This window comes from Elephas maximus, chromosome 25 (genome assembly GCF_024166365.1).
Source record: "Elephas maximus indicus isolate mEleMax1 chromosome 25, mEleMax1 primary haplotype, whole genome shotgun sequence".
In the NCBI taxonomy this organism is placed as follows: Eukaryota; Metazoa; Chordata; class Mammalia; order Proboscidea; family Elephantidae; genus Elephas; species Elephas maximus.
The window spans coordinates 6,057,270-6,082,372 of NC_064843.1; the positions used below are offsets into that span (position 1 = coordinate 6,057,270).

The 25,103-nt window shown below is 52.3% G+C and overlaps 1 protein-coding gene across 1 annotated transcript in view; it reads right to left on the reverse strand.

Annotated features, from left to right (window-relative positions):
• LOC126067531 (cadherin-4) overlaps positions 1-25,103 on the reverse strand; it is a 709,326-nt gene that overhangs the window by 68,349 nt on the left and 615,874 nt on the right. Inside the window, exons 5-6 of the mRNA XM_049869539.1 lie at positions 9,216-9,371; positions 1,766-1,910 (exon numbers count right to left, since the gene is read on the reverse strand). Coding sequence (XP_049725496.1) covers positions 1,766-1,910; positions 9,216-9,371 — 301 coding nt within the window. The remainder of the gene's footprint in view (positions 1-1,765; positions 1,911-9,215; positions 9,372-25,103) is intronic.

A 25,103-nucleotide genomic window follows, 5' to 3' on the forward strand; every position in this document is an offset into this window, starting at 1 on the left:
AATAAGACCTAGGAGCTTTCATTTGTGATAGGAAGGCCAGGAAACCCAGGTGCCTCTGAATGGTGTTCTGGGTCTGGGGAGAGAGGCCCCAGCTTCTGCTAACAAGCCGCACCCCACCCAGGCTCCCACCCTGGCCCCCAGCCCTTCTAGAGGAGGCTGCTGGCAGGCCCCATTTGTTTTCCTCGGTGGCTGCTAGCTAATTTGCCCACCCAGCGTCTGCCCCCTATCCTCTGGGGAATGCTGAGACCATCAGCCAGGTCTGGCAGAGACAGTTATATCCTGTTCCCCTCGGTGACACTGGACTCGCCTGAGTCTCGCGATTCTGAAAGACAATTCATCGAGAATGCAATTCTCCTTGTTAAAATGGCAGCCCCCGGAGCTCCAGCCAGGAACGCCATGATAAATGTTTGCCTTCGCTGCCCAGAGCAGCACTGGCTGACCCTCTGAGGCCTGCCGGAGCCTGGCTCTGGGCTCTGTGTTCTCGTCTGCCCGACCCGGCTCCCATCACAGGGTGCTCTTCAGAGAGCCAGGGGTGGGGGTGCCAGGTAAGAGACAGGATGCCTAGTTAACTTAGAATGTCATATAAGCAACACGTCATTTTTTAGTATAAGTATGCCCCGCATGCTACATGGTATATACTTATGCTAAAGAATTGTCCCCTGTTTATCTGAACTTTAGATTTAACCGGGCTTTAAGGTTCCCAGGTGGCGCGTACAGTCTGCACTGGACTACTAACCTTGAGGCTGGCAGTTTGAACCTACCCAGTGGTGTCACGAAAGAAAGGCCTGGCGATCTGCTCCCCGGTGAAGCAGTTCTCTGTTCTGTTACATGGGGCCGCTGTGAGTGCGAATCGACTAGATGCCAACGAGTTTGTTTGTTTTCTCTTCCTGTGTTTAGTTGCTACACCTGACAGCCCAAGCAGGGGCACCTCCTCCCCTCCCCAACCCTGGAGACGGCGCAGTCTGGACTGCCTTCTCAAATGGCTCAAACATCACCTGGGGGCTCGTGAGGGCCCAGAGCTCAGGCCCACCTGAATCAGCAGGTCAGCAGAGAGCCTGCTTTTCCGACAAGTTCCCAGGTGATGCTGATGCCCCCCGCTCCCCGCACCGCTCTGGGAGCAGACAGAGGCTCCGGGCACACGCGCTGAGGCCTGGGGGCCACGTCCCCTCCTTGGGCCCCAGTCCTCTCATCACTAAAGGGGGAGGAAGTGCCCCTTCCCCTAGTCATGGGATCCACAGAGATGCCATCTGTCCCGTGCCTCACAAGGGCCCCAGACCAGGATAATGCAGCCTCATTGTCCCCGACTGGGAGGTGGCTCTGGGCTAGTCCCGGGGTGGTGAGGGTTTCTACACATGGGCTTATGCATCCCACACGTGCAGCCTTCTCTTCAGCCTTGCGGCCTGCCCAGGGCCTTGATACCTCTCTTGGCCCCTCCAGGGCCCCTCCCAACACACGCAGCCCCAGCCCCTCTCTGCTGGCCCCTCACACCCCCTCCCCTCAGTGTCCCTCCACAGGGAGCCCCCCTGTTCTCCATCTCAGCCCACACCCTTCCTCAGAGCCTCATCCTCCTGCTGTCTGCCCCTCCTGAGCAAGCCCTGGCTTGGGGGCTGGTGGACACTGGTCAGGTAAGCTCATGAGCGTTAGCCCCATGTTGGCGTCACTGTGGCAAGGCTGAGTGGCCTCCTCAGAGGATCCTCCCCCCACTCCCGCCCTGGAGGACCCCAGGAAGCAGATCCCATGCGCCCCGAGCAGTGGCTGCGCTCACCTGGCTTGGAGCCCTCGTCCACGGAGCCGTTGTAGACCTGGTTGAGGAACTCGGGGCGGTTGTCGTTCATGTCAATGACATAGATATACAGGTCAATGGGGTTCTCCACCTTGTTCCCGTTCATGTCAACGGCGTGTGCTCTGAGCTGTAAGGTAACATGGGCTCCATCAGCGCTGGCATGCCCCCATGGGGGGATGCTGAGGGTGTGCCTCAGGGACAGTGGGTGGAAGGCCCCCCAATGGGGATGCTGAGGGTCTGCCTCGGGGACAGTGGGTGCAAGTCCCCCCAATAGAGACGCTTAGGCCTGCAGCATTGGGGTGGGGAGAGTAACAGCTCCAACCCCCCAAGGGACAGCTCAGGCACCTGGGAGTGGGAGGACTCTGGGGGCAGCGTATGACTTCTCCGACCTCAGAAATGGGAAGGAGTTCGTGAGAGGAGAAATTGGGCAAAACAAAGACGCTGGATGTTGACCCCATGGCCCCACCTAGTGGCTCCATGGTGACACCCATAGGGCCCCTGGGCCTGCTTAGACCAGTCCTAGCTCCACTGGCCGCATTATCAGATATGGGGACAGGAGAAGCATCTCTGACCAGAATGTCCTCCATGCCAGCCTCCTGCTCAGGGGAGGCTTATGTCTGCCATGGTGGCCACAGTAGGCCAGTTGTGCCCAACGTGTTGGAGGGGGGAGTCCCTAAATGCCTGCAGCTGAGAGGCCTGGGCCTGGGGAGGAGATGGGGGCGGGCAGAGAGGCCTCAAGCCAGGACGCGGGCTGAGGTTATCGGGTGTCCACCGAGTGTCTACCCTTGTGGCCTTTCCCCTCTGCTTGCTATGTTAGTTCTCTGCGGGGGAGGGAGCTGAATAACAGAAGAGTGGGCAGCTGTTGGGGGGCGCTCCTGGTGACCACCCCAGGAGCAGGTTGGACTGGAAGCCCCTCCTGACTGCTCGGGGGAGCGGGGAGCCAGGAAACTTCAGAGGGGCAATGTCCTCAAGGTCAAAAGGGACATCATGAAATTGGGCTGGAAGGTTCCAGAAGGGCTGCTCAGACTCACCTGTATGTTTTGGATTGTTCATTCATTCATTTATTCATTCACTCAACAAGTATCCACCATGGGTCTGACATGTGGGGATGCAGGCTGGACCCCAGATCCTTGCTTGACAGAATGTCCCCCAAGCCCCTTCTCTGGAGGGCAGTGGACACAAGAAGGGGAAGCTTGGGGGTGGAGTCTCGGTGTCGGGCGGCACCCTGCTGGTTGGGGAGGGCCAGGAGTGTCTGAGGGGCAGACATCGAGTTGGGACCTGAGGAATGGCGAGTGCGGGAAGGGGCCCCATGTGAGCACCGCCAGCTCGGAGGTCCCTGGCCTGGGAGACTAGAGTGACCAGAGCTCAGCTGTGGGAGAGGGGCTCCAGGGACTGGGCAGAGTGGGCAAGGCCTTGGAGGCCACTGGGCCTGGGGTTTTGGAGGGAAAAGCCAAGGTTTAGAGATGGAAGAGGCTAGCTGTGACTGTGGTACATGGTGACCCTGCCCATAGCTCTCTGCCCAAACCACGTCACCTCTGAAATCTGACAAAGAGAACTCAAGGTCTTCGTAAGACTGTTCCAAGTCAGGGTGCCGGAGACAGCGGTGCCAGAGGCCTGCAAGGGTCTCTGGAGCTAGAGGCTCCGCACCAGTTCCCCATATTGTCCCTTTGGTGACTCACTTCCCCATAGCTGCTCCGAGAACCTCTGGGGTTCAGGAGATGGGTGTCTACTTCCCATGATGCCAGAGATGCTGGGGCGAATCACCTTCATGTGGGCGTCTGTGTTTGGTTTGGTTCCACAGCCCTGTAATCTGTGTGTGCAAGAAGGCTCTCAAGGTTTTCTCATGTCGTTGTCAGGGGACAAACCGGGGGGTTCATGGAGAAAACACAGACAACGCTAGACGTGGCTGTGCACACGCCCAGAGTTGGTTTTAACCTTTACGCTTAAAAACCTTGCAATGCCTCACTGTTGGTCTAACTGTGGCCCATCCCTTCCTCCCGGCCTGCTCTGAGTCACCCCTGAAATCAGCTGATGCGCCTCTTGGCCCAGCTATCCTTTATCTTGTCAAAGGCAGTCTCTCAATAATGCTCAGGTCAAAGGTCATGATGTCTTCAAGAAAAAGTCATTCTGAGCTAAAATTAAAGTTGTTATCCTCTCAGGAACACGACCGTGGAAGTTTGGCACTATCTTTAGCAGCAGAAGCAGTGAGGGGAGATAAAGCCTCCACGCTGCGCCTGGTGCTCCCACTTCCCCAAGTTGTCATTCTGTCTGGGTACTTCTGGAAATCTCCAGGGGAAAGACACCTCCCAGTGCACCTCTCAGAGCTGGGCTCAATGCTGCAGGGTTGGGGGTTGCTTTCGTGGAGAAAACAGCCCCGAGGAGGCCAAGCTTTACAATCGGCGTGTCAGTCGAAAAATGAATTTCCTGCGATGCGTTGAAAGGGGCACTTTCTATTCTCGTCATGGGAGATAAGATCAGAAAATATTAAAATGTGGGCTTAGTCTTACACTGGAGTGAGAAGGAAACTCTGAGTGCCTATTGACCGATAAGGTTCCTGGGTAGTGCAGATGGCTTACACTTCACTACTAACCTAAGGGTTGCAGGTTCAAGTCCACCCAGAGATACCTTGGAAGAACGGCTTGCTGGTGTGCTTCCACCATGAAGATTATAGACAAGAAAACCCTGTGGAGCACAGTTCTACTCTGCAACATGTGAGGCTGCGTGAGTTGGATTTGGTTTTCTTTGGTCTGGTTGGTTGATCGGAGAGTTTGAAGTGTGTGGGCTCTAATTCGCTCCTTTTCTGGTTGCTCTCTCTTCTTTGTAGGGTGAACATGGCCCACAGCTTTCCCCCTGGGGGTAGGTGACCAATGACAGGCATGGGGCCTTGAAAGTTGTGTGGACCCAGGAAATCTCCTTCCATCCACATGGCAGCGAACACTTCCTGTATGCTTGCTCTGGGCTGGGCTCCGAGGAAGAGATTTGCAGGCATTAGCTCACTTCAGTTCCTACAACAACTCCGTGAGGTTGGCATTGTCATGACGGGGAAACTGAGGCTCAGGAAGGTCAGAGAGCTTGTCCAAGAGGACAACATATGGTGATACTCAACAGCTTGTCTTACTTATGGAATCCTTAGAAGAAGCTTCTACGGAATCATTTTGCAACCCAAACAGTGGCCACTCATGTACCTATTTTATGCATTTTCATGTTTATGTGTTGGTTTTTTTTAAAGTGACTGTGCCCAGAAACTGCTGGGACGCTCCCAAGTTGGAGGTGCCCTCTCTGCAGCCCTGTCAGCCACAGGAGCCAGTGGAAAACCAAACAGGATTCAAGCCTCCTGAGGTAGGTGGAATTCCAAAATGTCCCCAACGATGTGCCGTGCTGATCCCCGTGGCTGGGAATCCCGTGAGCTGTCCCTTCCACAGTTAAAAAACCAAAAACCCAGTTGCTGTCAAGCTGATCCCGATGCATGGTGACCCTGTGTGTGTTAGAGGAGAACCGTGCTCCGTAGAGTTTTCAAACGGCTGTGGCCTGTCAGAGGTGGATCACGAAGGCTTGCTTCTTCTTTTTTATTATGCTTTAGGTGAAAGTTTACAGCACAAAATTACTTTCTCACTAAATAATTAATACACATATTGTTTTGTGACATTGGTTGCCAACCCTGAAATGCGTCAAAGCTCTCCCCTTCTCAACCTCGGGTTCCCCATTTCCATTTGTCCAGTTTTCCTGTTCCTTCCTGCCTTCTCGTCTTTGCTTTTGGGCTGGTGTGCCCATTTAGTCTTGTACACATGGTTGAACTATGTGTGTTATTGTTTGTTTTATGTTGTTAGGTGTCATCAAGTTGGTTCCTGGTGCCTGTCCAGCTTTGGAGACGGACCAGGCAGAAAGGATCATAGATAAACCAAGGTGTTTGCAAAGTGCGAGCCAGGGCCCTTTGCGCCACTCTGGTGCTTGGTGGATTGGAAGTTCCTGCCGTGGTGATGGAGGGGCCGAGGGCTGTCCACTGAAGCCTGGATGATCACGAGCTTAGCTGCACTCCTGACCCCCGGCTGCTCCTCGGACGGGCCATGTCTGCGGGCATGGGGGCCTTGGTCCCTCAGCCCCCACTGCGGCCCAGCCTGCAGACTTGGGTGTGAATATGCAGAGTACACTCCAAACCAGAACACCCAGGACTAGGCTAGTTTGGAGCTCCAAGTTTGCCAGAAAGGAATATATACAAAAAGGAGGCGGCCATCCCCTGTGGCAGGTTCTCCAGGTGCAGCCTTGCATTTCCCAGGCACCCCAATTCTTCAAATCTCGAAAGCACCCTGCCTGGCTGGATCGGGGAGGGACCCTGTTCCCCAGGTCCCACACATCTGAAGGCTGCACTGCAGAGCCAGGCTCACTGTGACCCAACTTTGCTTTGGTTAAAAAATTTTAGATATACGTGCTGGGGATTCACAAATGAGGGGTTGCCCCTCTGCCCACAGTTTCAGGGGGGATCCTCTCTGCTGTCACATCATCTGAAACATGCCTGTCAGCTTTCCAATTGGGCTGCGCGTCCCCACCAACACAGGCTTGTAATGCCCTCAAGAACTGGGATTTGGCACCCCTTGCCTGCCAGCAAGTGCATTTAGACTGAGAGGCCTGGGGGAAGAGAGAGAGAGTGACAGATGGAGACAGAGAGGCAGAGAGATGGAGAGAGACTGAGAGAGAGGAGGGGTGAAGACAGAGAGATCTGCTTTACATTCTGACAGCAGAGGGAACTGTCTCTGCCTCTCTCTGTCCATCTGTCTTTCTGTCTGTCTGTCTCTGTCTCACGGAAGGGTTTGAGCTGGGCCTGACATTTGGTGCAAAAGACTTTCTTCAGCAGAAAGATTCTTAAGGGTCCAGAGGAAACAGGTGGGAGAAGACCCCGACTGCAACTCAGCACCTGCCCTGGGAATGCTGGGGGCCGCCGGGAGGGCAGCAGAGGGGCCATGCCAAGGGCCACCCTTTCCCTGAAGGGACCAGTGCTTGAACCCAAGACCCCCAGGGATGCGTCTGCCAGGAGCAGCATCCCAGCGAGAAACCAGAGCAGAGGTGGATGCCAGCCCTGAGGTTCAGGTCCTGGGAGAAGAGAGAAGGGGGTGGTGCTGCTCAAGGCACTGCGGGCTTCCTTTAGTGACCAAGATAATTAAAAACCTGCCTAAATGTCAAGAAGGTGGATTTAATCAGGCAAATGGCCACCTTAGGTGGGCAGTTTGGAGGCGAAGCACTCTGTGGACGAGGTCCTGATGTGACTGGAGGGGACCCTGTAGGGTGAGGGGCCAAGTGGTGCTGGGTGGATGGATGGGTGAATAGACAGAGGGTTGGATGGATGAATGGGTCGGTGGGTGGACAGATGGGTGGTTGGATGGATAGATGAACGGATGGATGCATGGATGGTTAGATGGATGGATGAACAGATGGTTGGATGGGCAGAAGGTTGGACAAATGGATGGACAGATGGATGGTTAGATGGATGGACAGATGGGTGAATGGATGGACAGATGGATGAATGGATGGACAGATGGTTGGCTGAATGGACAGATGGGTGAGTAAATGGTTAGGTGGGTGGTTAGATAGGTGGATGGACAGATGGTTGAATGGATGGACAGATGGATGAATGGACTGTTACATGGTTGGATGAACAGACGGTTGGATAAGTGGAAGTTTGGATGGATAGGTGGATGGATGGATAGATGGATGGACAGATGGGTGTTTGGATGGACAGATGGGTGAGTGGATGGTTAGATGGATGGGTGGATGGACAGATGGGTGAGTGGATGGTTAGATGGATGGGTGGATGGTTGGATAGGTAGATGGGTGGATGGCGGGATAGGTGAACGGGTAGATGGAAGATGAGGTGGCATAGAAAAAGGGGAAGAGTCTCAAGAATAGGCCAAAGCTTCTCTTGGGAGCTGCTTTGAAGAGGGATGTCTGAGTCCTGTGAGCTGGGGAGCTGATGTCAGGTGCCACAAGCCTGAGTTTGATTGCACACCTGTGGCTCTGCTCTAAGGAGGAAACTACCTGGGTGTGCTACATCTTCTCATCCACATGCAGCTGCAGCTGCCTGGGACTCGGGCAGCCAGTTTGAGAAGAGAGGAAAATCCTCATGGCGCAGAACAGACCAACTGGCCTCCTGATGGGGGCCCCCAGGGTCTACTCAGCCCAGCACCCCACTTCTAACGGGGCACCAGGGGACCGCTGGGGATGGGCATCGCTGCCAACGACAGAATCAGCCTCCTCCTGCAGACTACCTCCCTCCCACCGATTGATTGATCATTACTGAGCCCCTGCACGGGGCTGAACCTGAACCTGGGGACACAGTTGCTTGCCTGCAGAGAGCCAGTCTCTACTGGAGGAAGAGGACAATAACCCCAAGACAAACAGCCAGCAAACACGAGAGGCAGTGAGTCAGCTGAGCCCAGTGAGATCAGGTCCAGTTCATGCTGCAGCATCAGTGCAGGGGCTGAGGGCACCATCCTCTCTAAATCACCTCTGCTTCCACGTTGCAGCCCAGGAGCTGGCAGCTCAGACCTACTATAACCACCGCCGTTACGCCACCCTCACCTGGCAGCGGGTCTGTCTAAGCGCTTTGCACACATGAACCCCGAGTCCTCAGAACAACATGCAGCAGCTCCGGCTGTCACCTCACTTTGCAGGAGAGACAACCGAGGCAGGAAAGGCTGAGTGTTTGCCTTCAGTCTCACACCTGGAGAGGGGAGTGCGGTCGGATCAGGCATCCTGGCTCTGGTCTGTGTGCCGTGCCCCCTCCATGAGTGCACCCCCATTTGGAGGAGGCAGAGCCTCCGAGAGAGCGGAGGGAGTGGAGGCCCAGCTCCTCCACCTGTGGTCCAGCGCCCTCTCCCCTCAGCTGCATCAGTGAGGCGGAGGAAGGCAAATTGTTGCTGGCACCTGTCAGTGAGGCCCTCTCCTGTCGATGGCCCCTTCCCCAGGCACAGCTGCGACGGCCTGGGTACCTGCCTCGTCTTGGGGCTGGTTTCCTGCTGTCAGACAGAGTCACGAGGAAGAGAGGAGACGGGGACACACATGGAAGAACTGGAGAGGGAGTGAGGGCCCACAGGGCTGCCGCTGAGAAAGGGACTAGCGGAGGTGGTGGCCTGGAGGTTCAGAGTGCAATCTCGCTCCGTCAGAGGGTGAAGCAGCAAGGACACAACATGCTCCTGGGGATCAGGCGGTGGAGGTCTAGACAAGTGGTCCAGTGCGGCCCTCGCCTGCAGGAGCAGCACCCCGGGACGCGTTAGCAGTGCACACGGTCAGGTGCCCCCTGGACCTTCTGAGTGAGACACGACCTGTGCTTTAGCCACGCCTCCAGCGATTCTGACACAGGCTACAGCTAGAACCACCTGGGAACCAAGTCCTCCTCTCACAGCCAGCGCAGGGGCAGGCCAGGGCAGCTGCAGACACTTACATGGTAAGAGGCTCGCTCCTCCCGGTCCATGGGCCGGGTGACGTACATGCGGCCTGACATGGAGTCAATGCTGAAGACCTCCATGGGAGGCTGGTCAGCGCCTACGCCCGTGATGCTGTACCGGATGGGGATGTCGTTGTCTTTGTCTGACCGGATCTGAAAGGGAGGAGCAGAGCAAGAGGGTGTCAGCCTGCAGCCTGGAACGGGGGCCTCGTACATGCACCCCACCCCCGAGCTCCCAGCACCTGGCTGTTCTGGAGGTACAGCTGAGCCACCTCCAAACCTTCACTCATCTTTGGCAACTGGCAGGGCAGCCAGCTGTCAGGGATTTACTGAGCGCCACCAACTATGGACCCAGGGGCCTAAGTGGCTCATCAGGTGATGGGAAATGGGGCTAAGGGGACCTTAGGACGCAGGATGGAGTAGGGAAAAGAATGGAAATGATTGCTTCAGATGGCACAGGGAGACATGAGCTACAAGAAGGCAACATCTGCCAAATTTTGAGGGAAAAGGTTGGGACCCAATACATGTACACCCAGCCAAGTTTTCACTAGTGTTTGAAGGCAACAGATGCTTATGGACTTGCAGAGACCAAGGAAATATCCCATCTTCTTGCTCTTCTTGACAAAGTCACTTGAAGATATGATTCAGTCCCCCGGGAGGTAACTTGCAATTGAGGTCTCGAGAATGGGGGCGGTGACATAAAGTGGCCAGTGGCTAGTATTCAGAAATAGAAATTTAACACTAAAATTGTCATCAATATAGTTACAGAGTTATATACAGATACAAAGACATTTTTACAGAGAAGCTGTATTCTATAGTGATAACAATTTAATGATGGTTATCTGGATCCCAAAGAAATCCCTCTGTGATGCAAATAGTTAAGCACTTGGCTACTAACCAAAAGGTTGGCAGTTTGAATCCCCCCAGAGGCACTTCAGAAGACAGGTCTGGCAATCTACTTCCAAAAAATCAGTCATTGCAAACCCCACAGAGCACAGTTGTCCTCTGACACTCATGACTAGCCATGACATGGAATTGACTCAATGGCAACTGGTTTTGTTCGCTTTGCCAAAGTAAGTTGGCAAAAACTGAGAATCGGGAGAAGAAATGAAAAGAGCCCAGATAACTCCAAAGTCCATGTTTTATATGGGGTAGGGCAGGGTGACCCAATACATCATTTTCTATCAGATAATTAGATACCTGTAAGTTTTGGGGCTCACTCTTAGAAAAAATACAACCAGAATGCTCCTTAGAAGTGAGGATGCTGAGACTTCAGCTCATTTGCTTTGGACAGGTCATCAGGAAAGATCAGTTTCTAGAAAAGGATGTCATGGTTGGTAAAGTAGAGGGTCAGTGAAAAAGAGGGAGATCCTCCATGAGATGGATTGATACAATGGCTACGACAATGAACTCCAACATACCCAGCCATCAGGAAGATGAGGAAGGACCCGGTAATGTTTCATTCTGTTGTACATAAGGTTCCCATGAGTTAGAGCTGACTAGACAGACAGCAACTAACAAGAACAAGTTTGGGGGACACAAAAAGGACACTCCAAAAAAACCAAACCCGTTGCTGTCAAGTCGATTCCGACTCACAGCGTCCCTACAGGACAGAGTAGAACTGCCCCATTGGGCTTCCGAGGCTGCACTCTTCGTAGAAGCAGATCACCAGGTCTTTCTCCCTTGGAGCAGCTGGGTTTGAACCACCTACTCTTGGATTAGCAGCCCTGCACTTAACCACTGTACCACCAGGGCTCCTCAGAATTAAAAATAAGGTGTATACAGTCATTTAGATGAAACAAAACCTCTCAGAATGATAAGGAAGTGTTGATGGAAACCCAGTCACACACACACCCCCAGTGAAGACCTGCATATCCGGCAACTGGGTGGGAGTCATTCTGAGCGGTGCCACATCAGCAAGCGAAGGTCCCAAAAGCTTGACTCCAACCATGTCATTAAGGTCGACTCTGTTCAGAGGAGGCAGCTCTTCCCCAGTTATATTTTGAGTGCCTTCCACCCCGAGGGGCTCATCTTCCAGCACTATGTCAGACAGTGTTCCACGCGCTATCCATAAGGTTTTCACTGGCCAATTTTTTTGGAAGTAGACTGCCAGTCCTTTCTTCTTAGTCTTTCTTAGTCTGGAAACTCACCTGAAACCTGTCCACCATGGCTGACCCTGCTGGTATTTGAGATACCAGTGGCATAGCTTCCAGCATAACAGTACAACACACTGATAGACGGGTGGGGAAATAAGGCAGAGTTTTGAAAGGTATAGTCAATAACGTGGAATTAATGGGCTTACATTCAACTTTGAGTACACCTTTGGAAAATACAGCTTTTTAAAATCAAAGCCCATGGGGCCATTACGACATTTTATAATAAAATAGACCACTGTGAAAATCTAAAAAAGAAAAAAGGCAAAAATCACCTGGGACCTTTTATTAGAACAATGCAATTAAACTTTAATGAGAAAACCTAAAAAAAAAAAAGGACCTTTTAGAAAGTTAAAAATGTTCTTAAATAACCATTGGGTCAAATATAATCAAAAGTAAGTTTAGAGGCTATTTAAAAGTAACAGTGAAGAAAAGACTATTACACAGTGAAGACCATAGAATGAGACTGGAGCTTGACTCAAAGCAAACTCATAACTTTAAATGTTTTCATCGTTAAAACAGAATTCTGTGAAATGAACTATGCATTCCACTCAAGAAGGAAAAGCAGTGATAACGCAGGCTGTAGTAAACACCAGAGTAATAAAGGTGAAAACAGAAAATGCCGAATCTGAAGACAGAAAAACAGAAGTATTGATAAGTACATTTAAGAGCTATACTCAGAAAAAAAACAAACCCAAACCCTCTATAAGACAGATATACCTCTGGCAAATTTAATTAAGAGGAAAAAATAAGAATTTTTTTGCATTTTATTCTAAGTTTATGCTAACACATTTAAATTTTTATAAACTTGATTTTTTTTTTTTTTTTGGAGAAAATATACACTGCCAAACTTGACAAGAAGAAGGAAGAAACTTGAAAAGACCACTATTTCCCTAAGGAATATCTTTCGAAAACACCCCAGGGACAGGTCAGCTTTTCTAGAACAGAGAAGAAGAGAGAGAAAATGATACCATCTAACCATCATCGTACAAAGTAAGACCACTGCCAACCGGTCCACGTGTTGTTCCTTTTTTCTCTTTTGCTAAGTGGAGAGACAGGTTCACAGTGCAACTGTTGTTAGGTGCCCAAACCAGTCCACGTACAGATGTAGGAGTGATGAGCCAAGCTGAAATACTGGTAAATGGGATTCATCAGTGAACTAAGCACCTCCTTCGTCAGGCCTAATACATATGGCTATCTGTAGGACTCATCTCAGAATCGTAAGGATGGTTTCTCATTAGGCAACCTGTTTCTATAACAACAATCACAGGGCAGTCTCTACAGGGGCTCAAAAGACATGTGACAATGAGCAGTCTTTCTTAAACCACCACCTCCTGGTGAAACACTATACAGTCTCTCCCACCAGATGAATGAGCAGGGTGGCAACGACGCCAACCAGCCCAAGACTATTTAACATCATCCCTGCCAATGCAGAAAAAAAAAAAAAATTTTTTTTTTTTCTGCCAATGCAATAGGACACGAAAAAGAAACAACTATTTCCCTAACAGTAAGAAGGAGATGAAGTTTTCATTACATGGACATTGTATAGGTCAATATAGATTTGGGGGCTGCTTGTGTGCTGGGTCAGATGTACACGTTAGTGTGTGTGTGTTCACACCCTGACACACACGGGTCATACACGGGCTCTAGCTCACCTTTCACGTGTACAGACTTGCAGCCTTTTCCCTTATGTCTGCACATTCACGTACACACACACACACACACACACACACACAGAGGCTGTGAGGAACTCTGTTCTGGGAAAAGGGAAGGGCTGTTCCCTCTCTGGCTCCTGATTCACCACCCCCGCACCAGGTGGGGCTCCTCCCGACTCTGCTCTGAGCAGCTCACGGCACACGGCAGAGTTTTGAGCAGAACAACTGAAAGAGTGGCCAGTGCCTGGACAAGGGGTCAGACACCTGTGTTCAGCAGCCACCCCTGCACTGCCCCCAGGCCCCAGAATGCTCAGCATTGGCTTGTTCATCTCAGCTGCCCCCCCCACCCCCGCTTCCACTTGCTGCAATGACACTCTGGGTCCTCTGCCTCCAGTCTCCTGCCTGTTGTCCCACTAACAGCATTGGGCATCCCAGGAAGAGGCCCATCCCAGGGTTTCACCACACCTCCCTCTGCAGCTGAAGGTCACCAGTGACGTCCTCTCTGACCAGCCCCTGACGAGGCATAACTAATGCCAACAAGCACAATCCCTGGTGGAGTACCGGGAAACAAGCAGCAGGTGAAGGGTCTTCCTGGCGGCCATTATGGCCACGCTCCATGGGTGGGATCCATCTCTTCACCCATGGAGTGTTTTCCACCAAGATTCTGTCACCAGGGCACACGGGCATCTCGCAATCTAATGAGACGGAGAAAGCTGTTGTCCTCCCTGGCACATGTGCTACGAGAACGGACAAGGAGACCAAACGCCAGTGGGGAGAGAACTGAGTGATTAAGGTGAAGAATTCATGGCTGGCTGCTTCTAAAGCTGCACTTCGGCCCTCTGGGAGTGCGGAAGGTCCTAGAAGGGCTGGTGAGCTTGCAAGCCTGCTTCAACGTGAGGTGAAGAGAAGGGTGCCCTGAGTACACAGGAGGCCCTCAAATAGTATCTGAATTGGACCCAGGAGACCACCTCCTCCCAGAAACAGTCTTTTGGAGACAAGACGACTGTAAGCAGCTTGTCTCTAGAGGCCCGGATGGCAGACATAGTGGACTCCCATGTGTCCACGGCTACATTTTTTGGGCCAAACTACTCATCTTTTATAAGGAAATTTAATTATATAACTCTGGAAAAAAAAAACCCACATATTTAAAAATAATTTTTTTCCCCTCTTTTGCAAAGAAATCTCATTATATTTTGACCACTGGGCCTCATTTCCCTAACCCTCAAGGCGCCATTCAGTGGGGCCTTCTGAAATACGGCAGGCTTCCACTTGCGGTGGGTGTCTCGGGCTCTCTCTTCAGCCCTCAGAATGCTCTGAATCCCCTGTGGTTGACCAAACCAAGAAGAAATAGTGTGTGAGTGAATGCACCAGGCCAGGGGAGAGCCATTTCCCCCGGATTTGTGTCTGGAAAATGAGAAAACCATGGCAGAAGCATCCGGTAACACAGACAGGCATCTCCACCATGACCTCACTTTTATGACGCCACGGAGAGTTATGTTCTTTTGCGTTTGTTATTAAAGGACAGAACAGATGGTAAAAGGTTAGTTTAAAGTGATGTCTACGTTAAAATAACTTATGGTGCCGGCGATTGTGTTCACCTGGGGACGGCTGCTTGGAAGGCTGGCGCCGTCCTGAGGAGAGGCTGCAGGAAGTGAAGGATTCTGCCAGAATATCCCCCAGGAGGAGGCATTTGCCTGATTTCAAATGAACTTGAAACTGGAGAAAAGTCACCGTGTGCAGCACTGAACTGCAAACACCTTGCAGGCTTACTCCCAAAGCGTTCTAGGGGAGGACTCTAGGCGGCGATTCCAGAAGATGAGGCTCACGGCAGGAGAGGAGGGCCCACCCAAGCGGAAAGGACCCAGCTTTGGGCTGTGCCCTCCCCAACGGCCCCCAACTCTCTCCTGTCACTTTCCTGCTCTGCTCGTTTCACAGGGGCCCCACTCTGTCCCAGGGACGCTGTGCCAGGCCCTGCGCTGCCCCGACAGATGCCAGCAGGACAGAAGCAAGAGAGAGGTTCAAGACAGTAACACACTCTTTTATTTTTTTAATTTAATTTTATTGCGGTAAAATATATATAACAAAAACTTGCCGTTTGAACGATTTTTACGTGTGCAATTTGACGACGTTAACTGCTCTGGTGGCACGACAACCAAGCACTCAGCTGCTAACTGAAAGGTCGGTGGTTCGAATCCACCCAGCAGCTCCTTGGGAGAAAAAGACCTGGTGATCTGCTCCCGTAGAGATTACAGCCTAGAAAACCCTTTGGGGCAGTTCTGTTCCGTCACATGGGGTCTTCATGAGTCGGAATCGACTCCCTGGCACCTGATTTGTTTCTAATTTTTAAAAAAATCAGCCTTAACTCAGTGCAACACCTCCCTCTCCGCCAGCCCCTGGTAGCCACCAGTAAACCGTGGCCTCTGTGCACCGGCCTGTTCTAGGTATTTACGTAAGTGGGATAGCTAGCATTTGTCTTTTTGTGTCTGACTGATTTCACTCAGCATGATGTTTTCAAGGTTCACCTATGTTGTAGAAACTTCATTTCTCTTCGTGGCTGAATAATACTCCACCATATGGATGGGCCACGTGTTGTTTACCCACCATCTGTTGATGGACACTTGGGTTGTGTCCACATTTTGGTGCTTGTGAGCAGTGCCGTAGTGAACATTGATATACAAGGTAAAGGTGACACACTCTTAATCTATAATTGTGAAAAGGATTGTGGAGGAAAGGACAGGGTCTGGGAGAGACGCTGGTGGAAGAATTGGTGGCGGGGTGGGGGGGACATGGCAAGAAGAACTTGTGGAAAGTCGGGTTTAAATGGAGTCTGCCTGGTGTTGTCCGCTGCCTTGCAGAGCTCCTGGACACACTCACACACACACATGCACACATGCACACCAACACATGCACACGTACACACACGCACATGCACACATACATGCGTGAATGTGCACAGACACGCACACGAGTACAGCACAAACACATGCACACACACACATGAACATACACATGAACACGCGTGAATGCACGCACACACTCACAGCACGGGGTCTCCCTTCTCTCTCCTGCACCGCGCCTCCTGGAAGGTGAGAGCACCTCTGCATTCTCATGGCTTTGGGCATGCCATGGATTCCTGTCCTGGCCTTTTAAAAGACGCGTTTAAAAATCCTTAGCGTCAGGCTCTTCCACAGGGTGTGTGAAGTGTTTCAGCTCTTTCTCCTTGCACGATATTAAACTGAGGTTTGCCCAAGGAAACGTTGCAAACCCTCACCTTCCATACCTGATAGGAGTTTGGAGTCGCCTGTAGTGGTCCCGTTTCTTTACCTGCCTCCCCCCCTCCCCCCGCTGTGGACTGCACTTGGCATTGACGACTGCCTGGCTGAGAGGCAATTTTCTTTTAAAGAGGACGATTCCACCTAAGTGCTATGCAGCTTCCCGCACAGCCTCGCTGGTTCTGTGTCAGCTCCCAGGGTTCCTGCTTTCCATGCTGACAAGGGAGCAGTTTCGATTATCTGTCTGCTCTCCTGCCGCTCTGCACAGATGGTCCCTCCCTCCCCACTTCCCATCATTTTTTTGAGCACAAACGATATGTCACGCCCTTTTCCGAGCCCCAGGGACACAAACATGGTGGCCTCTGTCCCCAAGGACAACCTCGGCAGGCCTGGCCTGTGCACACAGTAGGTACGGAATCATCACCATCACCACCATCATCATCATCATTATTTTATTTATTGTGGTTTTATTATTTATTTATATGTATATATATAAACAGGAGCCCTGGTGGCGCAGTGGTTGAGAGCTTGGCTGCTAACCAAGAGGCTGGCAGTTTGAGTCCACCAGCCATTCCTTGGAAACACTATGGGGCAGTTCTTCTCCGTCCTATAGTGTCACTATAAGTCAGAATCAACTCCATGGCAACGGGTTTGGTATATATATATATATATACACATATACATAAAAACATAAAATCTGCCATTTCAATCTTTGTTAAAAGTACAATTCAGGGCATTAGTTACATTTACCAGGAATCCCCGGGTGGGTGTCGCAAACAGTTAAGCTCTTGACCACTAGCAGTGAGGTTGGTGGTTGGAACCCACCCAGAGGTACCTCAGAAGACAGGCCTGGCAACCTGCTTCTGAAAGGTCACGGCCTTGAAAACCCTATGGAACAGTTCTACTCTGCATACATGGGGTTGCCATGAGTCGGAATTGACTCGACAGCAACTAACAACAGCAACCATTACAATCGCCACGTTGTGCAGACATTGCCATTATTTCCAAATTTTCCACCTCCCAGGAGAAACTCTGTACTAGTGAGCCCTGACTCCCCAAGCCCCTCCCCCAGACCCTGGTGACCACCAATGAACTTTCTGTCTCTATGCATTTGCCTTTTGTGATATTTCATAAAAATGGGATTATCAAGTATTTGTCCTTGTGTCTGGTTGATTTCATCCAGCATCATGTTTTCAAGGTTCGTCTGTGTTGCAGCCTCTGTCAGGACGTAATTCTCTTCACGGCCGAGTAATATTCCATTGTACGGATGGCCCATATCTTGCTTCTCCATCACCTGTTGATGGGCACTTGGGTCGTGTCCACCTTCCTGCTGTTGTGAAGGTGCAGCAGTGAATGTGGTGCACATGTGTCCGTTTGAGTCCCTGCTCTCAAGTCTTCCAGACAGGAGCAGAACTGCTGGTATTATTTGAGGAAAGGCTGAATCACAGATGTAAAACTGGGGGTGGGGAGCCAAGTGAGCAGATGACCAGGGTCACCCCCATGTGCTGTGGGGGCCCTAGGCTGGTGTGGAACGTCAGAAGGGCTTCCTGGCCATGTTGAGACCTGAAAAAAGCCTGTTGCCTTTGAGTCGATTCCCACTCCTAGCGACCCTATAGGACACAGTAGAACTGCCCCAGGGAGTTTCCAAGGAGTGCCTGGTGGATTCGAACTGGCAACCTTTTGGTTAGCAGCTATGGCACTTAACCATTATGCCACCAGGAGGGAAGAAAATGATAAGGAGGGCACAGAAAGGTGGGGTTGCATGTGCACTGATGGGAGGTAGAGAGAGAGGGCCCATGGCAGGAGGCTGGCACGGCTGGGCCAGAGAGGACATTTTGGAGGCTCATTCCAGGCTCTGGGGGTTCACCAAACAGTTGTTGAATGAATGGCTGAGCAGAAAAGGAATAGAGAAAGTGGGAGGGGAGAAGGGAACAGGGAGGAGGAGGGAGAAGCGAGGTGCTGTTACCCCATCCTTCACAGGGCGAGTCCCAGGACAGCTCCACAGGGCCCTGAGCAGAGGTGGGAGGGAGGGGCGAGGGCTTGGAGCCCCCAGAGACTCAGGCTGGGGTGGGAGCTGGGCGAGGGGCCAGAACGACTCTGCCCTAGAGAATAGAGGCTTCTGGAAACACTGCAGGTGACCCTGAGGCTGCCAAGCCTCTGGCTGAGGGGAGGGCCCGTGGGGCTTGCGGAGGGGTCTCACCCCTAGGGCCCATCGCACGCAGCGGTGAGGTCAGTGTTTGCCTGGACAGCTTCCCCAGCCCAGCCTCACCCTGCTGGTTATTGAGTTCATCTTGTGCCTCTCTGCGCCAACTAGGGTTTCCCTTCCTACGGCTTTCGTTATCTAGTGCTGCTGTAACAGAAATACCACAAGTGGGTGGCGTTAAAGAACAGAAATTTATTTTCTCACAGTTCAGGAGGCCAGAAGTCTGAATTCAGGGCGCCGGTTGGTTCAAGGGGAAGGCTCTGTGCGTCAGCTCTGGGGGAAGGCCCTTGTCTCTTTCAGCCTGTGTTCCCGGTTCCTTGCCGTTCTTCACGTGGTGTCTCTCTTCCTGTTGTGCTGCTCGTCTTGTGTCTCTGCTCTCCTGTAACTCAGCAGTGATTAGGATTTGGACACGCCCTGCACTGACATGATCTCATTTACACGGCAAAGAAAACCCTATTCCCAAATGGGATCACTTCCTCAGGTGTAGGGGTCAGGACTCCAACACATATTTTGGGATTCAGTCCATAACATTATTGGTCCTTACCTCAGCCTAGGAAGCCCGCCACCACTCTGGAGCAGGCACAGAGCACCACACTCCCAGGGAAGAATCCAGGAGCTCTACGCTCCATGCCTACTCGTCACCGCGGAGTCAGTACCAAGTGATGGCGGCACCATGTGTGTCAGAGTAGAACTGTGCTCCACAGCGTTTGTTTTTTCTTTTTTAATTTTGTTTTTGGTGAAAATATACACAACAAAACCTGCTCCCATTCCACAGTTTCCAGACAGAATGATCAGTGACGCTGGTCACGTTCTTCACGTTGCATCAGCATTCTCGTTGCTTCACTTCCATTTACTTAACCTCCTGGCCCCCAACCTTCTCATCTACGCTTTAAAATAGATGTTGACCCTTTGGCCTTATATATATATATTTTTAAAGTAACGCACTACTGGGGTGACAATCTTTACTCTTTGGGCTAAAATGTTACTTAGTTTAAAGGTGACTTCAGGGGGTAGTTTCAACTCAAGGTTTGAAGAGCAACTCAGGGCCATAGTTTTGGGGACTCCTCCAGACTCAATAGGTCCAGGAAGTCTGCATTTTTTAAGAATTTGAAGTTCTTTTCTCCTTTTTTCCCTTTTTTATCAGGATTTCTTAATTACGTTCCTGATCAGAACGTTCAGTAGTGGTAGCTGGGCACCATCTAGTTCTTCTGGTCTCAAAGTGGAGCACATAGTGGCTTACGGAGACAGTCCTGTAGTCCAGTTCCTTCCCAATTCTTGGGTTTCCTTCTTTTTCTTTTGTTCCAGGCAAATAAATGCCTTTAGTTGTATCTTAGATGACTGCTCATAAATTTTTAAGACCCCAGACACTACTCACTCTACTGGGAGGTAGAACTTAAACTTTAAGAACTAAATTATGCCAATTGATTGGACTGTCCCATAAAATCATGGCCCTACTCCAACTCCATAGGGTTTTCAGTGGTGGGTTTTTCAGAAGTAGGTTGCCAGGCTTTTCCGCCCAGGCTCTTCTGGGTGGACTCGAACCTCCAACCTTTTGGTTAGCAGCCGAACATATTGACTGTTTGCACTACCCAGGGACTTACTGAAATTCCTTAAGGGACCCTGAAAGAAAACCCCAGCATGTCAGCCCATCTGACCATCTTATCCAGCCCACTCTGCAGATGGGGAGACTAAAGCCCAGAGAGGCTGAGGTTTGGCAAAGGTTTCGTAAGTAACTGGAGATCAAGGGTGGTGCTCCACCCCCATCTTGGTGGTCAGCCTACCTCCCCACCAAGTCTCAACAAGCAGAAGGGGAAGGCAGAGGAGGCAGAGTGCAGGATGCCTCAGCATCTCCAGAGATTCAAACGCTGGCTGTCTCTCTCACTCTAGCCAGGCCTACAGATCTGACTTGGGATGTGCAGGGTGTTATGGATTGAATGGTGTCCCCCCAAAAATATATGTAGAAGTCCTGACCCCTGTACCTGTGAACATGACCTTGTTTGGAAATAGAGTCTTTGCAGATGTTATCAGCTAACATGAAGGTATACTAATGTAGGGAAGGTCCTAATCCTATATGACTGCTGTCCTCATAAAAGAGAAGACATGCACAGAGAGGGACAGAGAGAGGAAGGACACCATGTGACACTGCAGCTGCAAACCAAGGAACACCTGGAGCCACCACAAAACAGGAATGAGGTTTGGGGGACTCTCCCTCAGAGCCTCAGAAGGAATCAACGCGGCCGACACCCTGATCTTGGACTCCCCGCCTCCAGAACTGTGAGACAATAGATTTCTTTTTTATAAGCCCCCTCTCACCACCCACTCTGTGATATTTTGTTACAGCAGCTCCAGGACACGAATACACAAGGTGTTGTTAAACCACGTGTTTTTAAACGTCCAGTGACTTAAGGTCCTGGACTAGAACTCCACTTCAGATGCTTTTGAAGAAGATTACGGAATGTAGCCCAGTCCTGCATGAACCACTTCTAGCTCGCTGCAAAGTTTCACCTGAGAGCCCTCTGCCACAAAGCTGGATAAGCAGCAAGATTCAAAGTGTTCTCAGGAAGTTAACGGGACTAACGTGGGGCAGCGAGTGAGAAGCATTCTTAGTTCATTTTTTTTTCCCCAACGCTTCCTTGATTCTTGAACATTGAGAGGCTTGAAGATGTTTGCATTTCTTGCATTTTAGGAAACACTTCCCGTGCATGATGAAATTCAGCCCTCAATTATTTTCAGTTAGGTTCTTGCAATGAGCAGGAAAACCCAGAATGTGGTATCAAAAGGCATTTGTTGTGTAACATTGATGCTATCATACATTACTGTTCACAACTGGAGTTTCATAAATCATGAAAAAATCCTCAAAATCATATGAATGCTAATGGCAGCCATGAATATGTTCTTACGAAATTTGCCTGGTGGGGAAGTCAATTAGATGCTTCTCAAAAATGCACTTCAGGTCGCACCAATGTAACAAGGAGAGGCACCCCTTACTTTCCGGTGTGGGATTAGAGCAGACGTCAGTGGCTGGAGGCACCTGGCTGCTGAGTCCATTCCCTGCTCGTCTGGGAACAGAGGACTCCTTTCCTGTAGGAGCCACTGTTCCTCCCCATTGCGAGTGGTCTCGGGGAGGCTGCCAGTCAAGGCGCCCCTCCTTCCCTTAGCCAACCGGCAGCCCACGCCTCAAGCTGGCCAGGCAGCCTCGCTCTCAACTTTGAGTCTTGAGCAAAGAATGCGCCCAGGATGGAAAACATGGCGGCAGCCCTTTCAGGGCAGGGGCCGCTCTCTGTCAAGAGCAGAGCCCTGGGCCACCTGGCTCTCCAGCCTCCTGGGAGCAGCCCGGGGTCCTGCCAGCATGTTCCTGTCTGCGTTGTTCTGATGCATTAAGTCAGAGCACTTGCCTGACGCAGATGCGGCCTGCGGAGCCCTCAGCACACACTTGGCACCTGAGTGCTAGCCAGAGATCTGAGTCAAAGCGCTGCTCAGCTGTCTCGGGCTGGGGACCCTCAAGCGGAGCCAGGACAGGGTCCTCCTACAAGAGATGGCTGCACTTGCCCTTTACTCGACGTCACATGTTCACCTCCAGCCAATCACAGTATCAGGGAAGCTGCAGGCTCTGTTCTGAGTAAGTCACACGCCCAGCCCTGAGTCAGTCATGGTTACAAGGGACGCTGCACTTCCATTGGCCCATTATGAGGTCACATGCCCATCTCCCTCAGCCAATCAGTGTTTGCGGATGCTGCACTTCCATTAGCCCAGTGACGGAGGGAAGTGGGGAGGGAAGGGTGGGACTGGGGTCCTGTGGAGGGGTGAGGGGCTGCAGGGTGGGTCTAGGGGTGCTGAGAAGAGGGGGTGGGGTGCAAGTGGGCCTGGGGTCCTGAGGAGGAGGAATGGGGCTATAGGATGGGACTGGGGCGGTCCTTGAAGGGGGGGTGCAGGGTGGGCTTGGGGTCCTGGGGGGGTGGGGTGCGGGGGGGGCCTGGGGTCCTGAGGAGGGGGCGTGGGGTACAGGGTGGGCCTGGGGTCCTGAGGAGGGGGCGTGGGGTACAGGGTGGGCCTGGGGTCCTGGGGGGGTGGGGTGCGGGGGGGGGCCTGGGGTCCTGAGGAGGGGGCGTGGGGTACAGGGTGGGCCTCGGGTCCTGAGGAGGGCTGCCCAGTGAGACGCCCGTTCTGTGGCGCATCAAAGTTTAATGAGGACACAACAACACCCCGTTGTTCCAGTGAAGGATGGCAAGAAAGGGGGAAACAAATGAAAAAAAAATGAAAAGCTGATATTAATAAAAGATCTGGGCATGGGCATGGCCACCCATCACGCTGGCAGTGGGGGCTCGCTGGCGGCTGCGGGGGAGGGCGGCTCCCAGGAGGAGCGCAGGTGGCTCCAGGTGGAGGTGGGGCTGCTGGCCAGGACAGGGCCCCGCTAGAGAGCAGATTCTCCGATGCCCCACTGAGTGGGTCGCCGCCTAAAACGTCAACCTTTATAAAGTGGCTGCGACTCAATTCTGCCTGAAGCCGCGGCCATGTTCCCATCCGTCACCTGGAGCCCCTCCATCACCGTGATTTACCCTCGTAATTCGGATTTCCGTAGTTTCATTCTCAATTTGCAGGGGCCTCCTGCATCCGCAGAGCTCGGGGACAGGCTGATGAGGCCACAAGCAAGCAGAGGCCGTGGCCACATTATCCTGGGGCGCTGGGGAGGGGCCTGGGGGCCTCCCGGGGGACACGCAAATCGGATTTTAAGCACAGGGCATCCACAAAGAACTCCCAATACCAGTGGAAAGCGGCCCGTGGTTCTGAGAGGCTGGGACCCCGGCCTGCCTGGGGTTCTCCCTGCTCCAGGCCCTTGCAGCTCAGGGGCACCTCCTCATGGAAGCCATTGCCGAGCCCCCTCAAGGTCCAGTACTAAGTTACCCTCTTTTTATGTCATGTTTTTAGCACTCGTCAGAATCTCCAGTGTGTGTTGTTTGCTGAAGTCTCCACCAGGCTGTCCCTGCTGTCTACCCACTGCCCCCCATGGTTCTGCCACCTCCAGTGCATGGACCCCTGTGCTGTCAGGGATGGGTGGCTTTGCCAGGGACACACTGCAGGCTTTGCCTGAGCCACAGGGCTTCTGCAGTTAGGAATGGTGTGTACAGAGGTGTGTGCATGTGTCAGAGAGAGAGAGGGACGGACACACAGAGAGACAGTGACAGAGACAGACACAGCGAGGCAGAGAGAGATGCAGGAAGACAGGGAGAGACAGAGACACAGAGAAAGAAAGACAGAGACAGAGACAGACAGAGATGGATTCAGATTTCAACTTGGAGGACTGGAGCCAGAAGGAAGCAGACTACACATCTCTGGCTGGTGGAGGCATGTGGGGTGCCAGGCCTTCCCTGTCCCCCAATGAACACAGAGCACCCTCTGCCCCACCCAGGCCCATGCTGGCCCATGGTACCTGCTATCCAGCGGGACTGGCCCCCGCTACGCTCTCCAGCCACCTTGCCCAGCCTCTGTGACTCCAGACACTCTGGCCCTGCCTCTGCCCAGAACCTTGCCATCCTTCCCTGTTCAGCTCAGCCCTCTCCCTCCCTGTCCAGGAATGCCCCTGGCCCTGTGGGGTGATTCATTCAGGACCCCACCTGTTCTGAGCACATTTCAAAGCAGCTGAGCTGGACTGATTGGAAATTTACTCATAGAACTGACTTGAAATCCACCCCCCTTCACCACTCTATTAGCAAATCTGTACTGATTTTTAAAGTTCTGTCTGAGCGACCAGTCTTGTGGCTGCCACCTCTCCCCTACCTCTCTCTCTGGCCAGCAGGATTTGGGCTGGAGAGGTGGTGGGGGCTAGGCCAGCTTCCCAATTTACCCCCTGCTCTTTTCTCAGGTTCACAGTGACCTCAGTCCAGCCCTGGAGAAGCTGCCCTGGAAGCAGATGTACCCAGAGGGGCTTCTGAGGACAGGTGGAGCTTCCCCAGGTGGCAAGAGCCCTCTGCAGGGCAAGAGCTGCTCTTGGCCAAACCACGTCTTCTCTCTGCTCTGAAGCTGAAGAGAGGCACCCTGACCCCCAGCCCCGGGCCTGTCCCAATGTGGGGTGCAGGTGAGGAGGAGGACAGGGAAAAGCAGACTGCACCAGCGAGACCGACACCGGGAGGAGCACCAACACCTGGAGCTGCAGCCTCAACACTGGCCCCTTCTCTGTTATCTGGGCCTCAGTCTCCTCATGTGAAAAACGGGGCTAGGGGCATCCTGGTGGCCTCCCCGCTGTGATGGGTTGTGACGAGACAAACACGGTGGAGGCGTCTGCAGACCCCAGGCACTTTGAGGTTCGAGGGAAGGAACTACTGTCATCCAGGGTATGCCTGGGTGCCTTTGTGAACATCCACCTTCTACTGTCAAATCTGTCTTCCATGGAGCGTGGGATGGGTCCTGAGGAGCAGGGGAAGCTGGCTGTTTACATCAGACATTAAGAATTCTGAGGCTTGGGCCTTGAATAACAAAGGCGTTGAATTCCACAGGCAGTCAAGTGAGGTGACAACTGCTCGCACCGCCTGGCCAGGCAGACACACCCAGACGCTCGCTGGCTCCTTGAAAAACATTGGATATGTTAATTGATGCTCCCATTTCCC